Source organism: Procambarus clarkii, chromosome 6, assembly GCF_040958095.1.
Source record: "Procambarus clarkii isolate CNS0578487 chromosome 6, FALCON_Pclarkii_2.0, whole genome shotgun sequence".
NCBI lineage: Eukaryota > Metazoa > Arthropoda > Malacostraca > Decapoda > Cambaridae > Procambarus > Procambarus clarkii.
In genome coordinates, this window is record NC_091155.1 from 18607626 (window position 1) to 18616112 (window position 8487).

The 8487-nt window shown below is 44.0% G+C and overlaps 1 protein-coding gene across 1 annotated transcript; it reads right to left on the reverse strand.

Annotated features, from left to right (window-relative positions):
- Nucleotides 1-618: 618 nt before the first annotated feature.
- LOC123750189 (uncharacterized PPE family protein PPE62-like) lies at nucleotides 619-8271 on the reverse strand. Its single transcript, XM_069310773.1, has 3 exons — nucleotides 8206-8271; nucleotides 5205-5280; nucleotides 619-1427 (listed from the first exon to the last, which is right to left on the reverse strand). Exons 1-3 carry the CDS (start codon nucleotides 8269-8271, stop codon nucleotides 619-621), a joined length of 951 nt encoding a protein of 316 aa, XP_069166874.1.
- Nucleotides 8272-8487: the final 216 nt, after the last annotated feature.

Genomic DNA, 8487 nt, shown 5'->3' on the forward strand with positions numbered 1-8487 from the left:
CTGCGCGCTATCCACCAGGCTACGAGGCCCCCTTGAGCAGGTAAGTTAACTTTCCTTGTACCGTAGCAGGGCATTTTAAGAGAGCCAGCATGTCAGTAAGGAAGGCCTACTGCATTCAAGTACAACTCAAGTATATACTTGGAGCTGGACGGTAGAGCGACGGTTTCGCTTCATGCAGGTCGGCTTTCAATCCCCGACCGTCCAAGTGGTTGAGCACCATTCCTTCCCAACGTCCCATCCCAATCCTTATCCAGCCTTTATAGTGCTGTATAGTCGTAATTGCTCGGCGCATTCCCCTGATAATTCCCTTCCCTGCCCTTGAGGGGTACACTTCGTCGTCTGGGACCACTTGTTCTACGTCCTCGGAGTGCACAGGTCTCCAGTGGCCAGATCTCCAGTGCACAGGTCTCAAGTGCATAGGTCCCCAGTGCACAGGTCTCCAGTGCACAGGTCTCCAGTGCACAGGTCTCCAGTGCCCAGGTCTCCAGTGCACAGGTCTCCAGTGCACAGGTCTCCAGTGCACAGGTCTCCAGTGCCCAGGTCTCCAGTGCACAGGTCTCAAGTGCATAGGTCCCCAGTGCACAGGTCTCCAGTGCACAGGTCTCCAGTGCACAGGTCTCAAGTGCATAGGTCCCCAGTGCACAGGTCTCCAGTGCACAGGTCTCCAGTGCACAGGTCTCCAGTGCCCAGGTCTCCAGTGCACAGGTCTCCAGTGCCCAGGTCTCCAGTGCACAGGTCTCCAGTGCCCAGGTCTCCAGTGCACAGGTTGCCAGTGCACAGGTTGCCAGTGCACAGGTTGCCAGTGCACAGGTCTCCAGTGCACAGGTTGCCAGTGCACAGGTTGCCAGTGCACAGGTTGCCAGTGCACAGGTCTCCAGTGCACAGGTTGCCAGTGCACAGGTTGCCAGTGCACAGGTTGCCAGTGCACAGGTTGCCAGTGCACAGGTCTCCAGTGCACAGGTTGCCAGTGCACAGGTTGCCAGTGCACAGGTTGCCAGTGCACAGGTCTCCAGTGCACAGGTTGCCAGTGCACAGGTCTCCAGTGCACAGGTCTCCAGTGCACAGGTTGCCAGTGCACAGGTCTCCAGTGCACAGGTTGCCAGTGCACAGGTCTCCAGTGCACAGGTTGCCAGTGCACAGGTTGCCAGTGCACAGGTTGCCAGTGCACAGGTCTCCAGTGCACAGGTTGCCAGTGCACAGGTTGCCAGTGCACAGGTTGCCAGTGCACAGGTCTCCAGTGCACAGGTCTCCAGTGCACAGGTTGCCAGTGCACAGGTCTCCAGTGCACAGGTTGCCAGTGCACAGGTTGCCAGTGCACAGGTTGCCAGTGCACAGGTCTCCAGTGCACAGGTTGCCAGTGCACAGGTTGCCAGTGCACAGGTTGCCAGTGCACAGGTCTCCAGTGCACAGGTTGCCAGTGCACAGGTCTCCAGTGCACAGGTCTCAAGTGCATAGGTCCCCAGTGCACAGGTCTCCAGTGCACAGGTCTCCAGTGCACAGGTCTCCAGTGCACAGGTCTCCAGTGCACAGGTCTCCAGTGCCCAGGTCTCCAGTGCACAGGTCTCCAGTGCCCAGGTCTCCAGTGCCCAGGTCTCCAGTGCACAGGTCTCCAGTGCACAGGTTGCCAGTGCACAGGTCTCCAGTGCACAGTGGTGTGACTGTCTGCTCTCGTCTGCAAGCCTGTCACCTCTCAGTCAATATCAAGAGGACAGTCCCGGCCCGTGTAGGTGTGTAAGGAAGCGGTGTTAAGCGCTCTCTCCAGTGAGGTATTAGTGAAGTTAGAAGTGCGGAGCAAGTTGAGTAGAGTGCCATTAAACTTTAGTGATTGAGTGGTAGCTTATGTAGGGCTGCTAAGTCTCCAGTGGATAAAGCACCTGGAAGGGGTCAGGATAAGGATTTGGGATGGGACGGAGGGAGAAGGAATGGTGCACAACAACTTATGGACGGTCGGGGATTGAACGCCAACCTGCATGAAGCGAGACCGTCGCTCTATAGCCCAGCAGGGAAGTGTTGTCATGATTTACACAGCGGTGGAAGCCTGGCATCAAACACGTACACAAAACACCTGCAGTTGCCTCTGTACCCACAACCTTTCCTCTTAAAAATAACGTCACTTTCGGCTGGTATGCGCGCTATGGCCAAATTTGGACGTAATTTGAAATGAAATCGACTCACAAAAGTGACGTACTGTTCCGTTTTCTGTTTGAGTCGTCCGGCCTACGCGGACAGGTTAGGAGAGGAAACTTTCAACTAACGTTTTTCATAACGTTTTGAAACTTTATGAGAATTTCCTGCCCACCTAACCTACCAGAGGACCCTTAACTTACTGTTGCTGAAAAAAATCCCAAATTTATTTACATTTTTTTTTCATTTTCAAATTACGTCCACTTTCGGCCATACGGGTAAACGGCTAAAAGCGACGTTATTTTTAAGAGGACAGGTTGCTGTACCAGGTAGCCAAAGAATTATTGCAGCGTTTATTTACTATTACACGAGTAAAGGAAGCAAGGAAAGTAACCAGACTGAAGAGTAAGTCACAGGATTGTGGTGACGTCAGACACAGGAGGACGTCTGAGCAACGACACGATGACAGGAATTTCGCGCCAAAGGACTTAATTTCCGCAAGAGAGCGTGGCTGATGGTCGTCATGGTAACGCCATCCATTTAAATGGTAGATTAACTGGCTAGACATCCCCACATTCCCCCCCCCCCATCCACTAAGATGAGTTACTGAGATTTCTGAGTAAGACGAAGCGATCTGTGACATTTGTATTATTATTCATGTGCTACATTAATTAATATAAATTTATCGAGGGCAGAGCGAGGGAACTGAAAGTTCTTTATGGTTTCATATGCATTTTGGTTGTGTAGATTGAGAGACTAGAGGTGGACGGATTTATTGTGTTGCATTTATGTTTACAAAAGATGTTGATATTAGCATACCTCGGTATTATTTACATGTATTTACTTTATTTTGTTAGATTTTGTGTTCCTTCAGCTGTTACTAAAGTAAATTTATTTCTGGGTTCATGCAATTGTTTATAGAGTCTAGTGAGATGGCTTTTCTTTTCAAGTAAAAGTTTTCACTTTATAGTTGCAAGGCTGTTTATTGGTGGCTATGCTTTTGGTGCTCCTCTCTGCCAGTTACGACTGCTAGATTTTGCCTCAAAGGTGATTAAACCAACCCGTTCTCGCACTTTCTTATAGTCAATATTGACTTATTAAATAAGTGCATATGTGACATACTAATTTATTGTGAAATTTTAGTTTACCTTGAAAAGCTTCATAGAAAACACCGACCTTACCTAACCTTCTTTGTATGTTAAGATAAGCATCTTATTGCTTCGTAATTACAATTATTACTTAACCTATTATAGGTATAGGTTAAGGAATAATTGGTTAAGTAATTATTACTTCCATCACTGGCCTGCTGGCCATGTTCCGGCAGCCCGTCTTCCTAAGGTTTCCCAACGCCAAGAAACAGTTGTACTAAAGTTTCCTTATCCTATCCTAGCAGAGGACCCAAAACAGAAAACGGGACAGTATGTTAATTTCACTTGGTTGAGATTCCAGTACCCCCAAGAGAGTCCAATGTTGTTGGTGTCTTACCACGAGCTGTGTTGTGGCCGTGTTGACGTCTGGAGGGAGTGCACATGGTGAGAGAGGACAAAAGTGGAAGGATGACGTGATACAACACTGTATTGCCCCCTGCACTCTGGGGACCACTGTTGACTTGTGGGGGTCCCCCGTGCTGGTACTGGAGTCCCCTTGGTAGTGTTGCAAACGGGGAAACATTGCATTATCTGTTATAGGATGGGAGGAGGAAGGAGTGGTGCCCATCCACTTGGACCGTCGGGGATTGAACGCTGACCTGCTGACGTAGGTGGAAGATGGTGTGTGTGTGTGTATGGTCATAAGGCTGTCTTGCCTCATTCATAGTGTTTGCAAGTTAACTGCTATAGCACTAGTTGTTACCATTTAGAGCAATATTACAGACAAATCTGTTACCTGTGTGCAATGGTTACCTCCATAAGTCAAAATTTAGATTAATTTGTTTGTTTACATGTGAAAATTGAGTATTTATACTGTTATACACATGGTCAAATGAGCAACCGCCATGTGTATAAACATAGTGTTCATGTTTTGCTATTACTAAAAATGGCCAACTGAATGTGAATAGAAAAGAACAGTTAGTTTAGTTCATTTATTATGCATCCCATACCCATCTTGTGGGCGGTAGTGGAGAGGGTTACAGAGGCACATAATGGGCTCAGGGACTGAACCCCACAATTCATTTAGCTAAGCAAGTACAGCCAACGAGAGTCACATGTTACTATCCAGGAATTGCCATATGCCAATACTAGAGTATGACTAGTGCTTGACTGACTATCATTTTGTACTGACGTGTTGAGATTATTATGAAATTATACTCTGAGCTCGTAGACGAGGTGGTTTACATACAGTCTGGTAATTTAATTACAGGATACATGCTTCTGCAGGCCACAGATCTGTTTTGTGTTGAATATGAATGTTATATTTATTAAAGGATATTTGTAGAGTATGAGGGAGGAGGTATAATCTAAGATGCCTTTGCTACGAAAGACGCTACACAGACAAGTATCAGTGATTATCAGTTCCCTCTTAAACAAGATATTATGGGAATAGTGAGGTAATATTATCTAGTATCCTCCTATCCCGCATTGGCCTCTGCAGTTTGGTTACATCATTGAGGTCACGGGTTCGATTCCCGTGGTAACACAAAAGCGAGTGTTCACAATTTCCTTTCACCTGACGCGTCTGTTAATCTAGCACTCAATAGGTACTCCAGGAATTAAACAAATGTTGTCGGCTGCATCCGGGAATGTTCAGTAATACAGGCTAAAGGGGGACTCGAAAAGCCTTAAAAGGCTTCCTGTCCCCGATTGCAGCGCCAAGACTTGTTCAAACAAGCAATAACTTCCCGAGATCTTGATTTTCTTGCAGGAAGGAAACATGATACAATGAACGTAAGGTTCATTGTATCATCATCAACTGTCTGAACTATTTCAGACAGTTCTAATTCGTGTAATTACTTCGTGTTCTACTGGAAAGTAATTCGTATACTATTAAGATAATGAAAGTTTTTAATGTGAAATAATTTCGATGAAAAGGATACAAGTTTACCCCTGACACACACCCGGGGGCCGCGTTCATCAAGCACTTACTTAAGAACCTGTACACCCTTTTTAAATCTTTGGCGGCTTTGTTTACACTTATTAAACCGTTTATGAGCTCCATAAACTGTTTAATAAGTGTAAACAAAGCCTCCGGAGATTGAGAAAAAGCTATAGAGGTTCCGAAGTAGAGGGTAACTGCTTGAGGATTCCCGACCAAGTTGTATATTAATAGACATTAATAACAACTTTTTTTATACAAACTTATTAATAACATATTATTAATAACAAATTATCAATATTACTATTAATACGTCTGTGAGAAGCTCTGATCAGGGATGCATACGGCAAATTTATTCATGCATTATGGTAATCCAACTTATTAATAACAAATTAGTAATAACAACTTATTAGTTTAATTTGTTGTTATTCGTTCGCTAATTTTTCTGACCATGTAATCATGAGTATACCTACTGAGACAACCCTCGTAGCTAACTGAGAATAGTAAATGCATTAATTTTCTTCCTGGTTATAACTTGAAGGGTTATAAATTCCCAGATAAATGGTGGAATCACTGATAAGAGTTACACTGAGAAGCGAAACTTCCCGGGAACATTTGTGTTACCATTAATATAACTAATTGTGTGTTGATGTTGTTTTAGATATAGCTACTCAGACTGAAATGTTCAGGTAGCACGGGCTATAGTGAGCAGGTAATTGAGTTCGGGTATTCGCGATAATCTTGTTACTGTGATATTTGGGTCAAAGTTTTAAATGGAGGTGGGCGCTCCTCCTTTTGTCCCGTTTCTATTTTGCTTCTGTTTTAGCGCACTGGTTTTAGTCTTGTTTTAATAACATTATCTTGGTGGTGGATGTAGATGCAGAATGTTCACTAGTGTGTTCCATTCTTCAACTGCTTTTCTAATCATTGTAGTCGCGGTGGAATTTGTATCTAATGCATCTGCTGTCATTGGATTAATGTTGAGCTTAATGCGCAGGGCTTCAGTAGCTTCACATTCCAGTAAGTAGTGCAATAGTGGCGCCTCTGCGTCTGTTCTACAGATGTGACACTCTTTAACTATTGGGTTCATTACCTCCCAGCAGCACTTGTAACCAAGTCTGAGTCTTGTATGGCTACTGCAATGTCTCTGGATATCTTTTTTGCCAGGCTTGAAAGAGTAGTACCCAGTGTCTTGTTCATTCCACATCGCAGAGGATTTTCCTTCCGCTACTTCAGCTCTTTGGCGATTTTTGATAGTTGGGAGTATTTTCTTCTTGATTTGCTCCTTAACCTGTGAAAAACTTGGAGGTATTCTAACCTGTACAACAGGTAGAGCAGTGGCAGTTTTTGCTAGTGAGTCTGCCATTTCATTACCATCTATGCTAATGTGACTTGACATCCAATTTAGAGTGATTAACAGGCCTAGATTGTGTGCTTCTTTTCCTATATGTAGGATTTATGTGATGAGTTGTATATTATCTCTGTGCTGGCTGGATAACAGTGCCTGAAGCGAAGATTTAGATTCGGTATGATTTAGAGTCGGTAAATCATATAAATTATATAAATAATTTATATGATTTATAATAATCATATAAATTATTCTCAATTGTATAGTTTAGGGCCTCCTTCAGGGCATATAATTCTGTTAGCAATGTTGAACACCCACTATTCATGTTCCAGTAAGCTTCATGGTTGGTAGTGTAAACTGCTGCCCCAGTAGAACCTCTTAATCAACTGATCCGTCTGTGAAGATGTGAGTCGCTGTAGGTCTTGAGATGGTATCCATTTGTTCTTCTATTACTTCCTTGAGCCTCTGCGAGTTACATGCTGATTTTTTTAACTGGTAATCCTTCAATGATTATCTTTAGACTCGATTATTCCCAGGGAGGAGGCTGCTGAAAGTGTTGATATGGTCTATATTCCCTTTTGTTTTTAATGGTCAGTTTCAAGTCCATTTTTCTAGAATCGTGACCAAATTATCCGTCCATGCACTTGTTCTATATTGAAGGTTTCTGTGGAGTGATCTGTGAATGCTGTCTTCGACTGACAGTCTGGCGGTGGTTCCAACAAGTTTTGCTGTTGTGGTGGCTGTTCTTTGTTTCATCCTGTTTTCTAATGCTGGTAAGTTGGTTTCCATTCTTAGATTCTCTCGACGCGTCCATATAGGTGCTCCCAGCATTGTTCTGAGGGCATCATTTTGAGACACTTCCAGTTTCTCCCATTGGTTATCACTGAGGGATGTAAGAGCAGGAGCAGCATAGTCAATGACTGACCTGAGTGTTTGAACGTAGTACATTTTGAGTACTGGTAGAGATGCACCCTCTCTAAGAATTGTCAGGGAGCGCAAAACTGAGTTTCTAGTTTTACAACGTCGCCGAAGATACTCAATTTCTTGAGTGAATTTCAACTGGCTGTCTATTATGACTCCAAGGTATTGAAAAGAGGTAGCTCACTTAATTTCTTGTGCGTGGTTCCTGGCGCCTTTACATTGGTGATGACCACAAAGTCGTCTGCATAGTTAAGCAGTTTGGCTTTTGGTAACTTGAGCTTCATGAATTGTTCCATGAGACAGTTGAAGAGGAAGGGGCTTAGTATTCCTCCCTGCGGAGTTCCATTTTCCAGCCTCTTTGAGGTCGATGTTTTTCCTTGGAATCTGACTTTAGCTTCTCGGTTAAGCAGACTTCCTTTGACAAAGTCAAGAGCGTGTCCTTTGATTTCCTTATCCACAAGGCAGCACAGTGTAGCTGGAGAACTGACTAGCTCGAAGGCTTTTTCTAGGTCCAGAAAAATAAGGATTCCAGGTTTGTCATTGATTTGATCCAGGAGGGAGGTAAGGCATTCTGTGGTTCCAACACCTTTTCTGTAAGCAAACATATTTTGGTGTAGTGGATTGGCTTTCCATTCAATTCGATTAAGAGCCATTCTTTCTGCAGTTTTGGCCAGACAGCTTGTTAATGAGATGGGTCTTGGATTTTCTGGGTCTTTAGGTTTTGGAATGGGAACTATAATTGCACTGTTTCAAGAGATTGGTCGAGGTCTTGTCACCTATACTCTGTTGATGAGATTCAAGAAGGCTTCTTCACCCTTTTCTTCTTTTTCTTCTTTCTTGGGCAGCATGCTGTAACTCTTCACCCCTTTTCTTCTTATTTCTTGGCCAGCATATTGTAAATGATTTTCTCCTCAACTGGAGCTTTTTATTTAGTTTACTTTGTAGCGCTTCTGAGTTCATTCAGATTGAAAGGTTGGTCTAGCTCGTCAGGTAAGGCTAAAGCATCGTCGATTTTTTTTTCCATCTTGATGCTTGAAGTCTTTGTTGGTGAGTCAGAGTTGCTT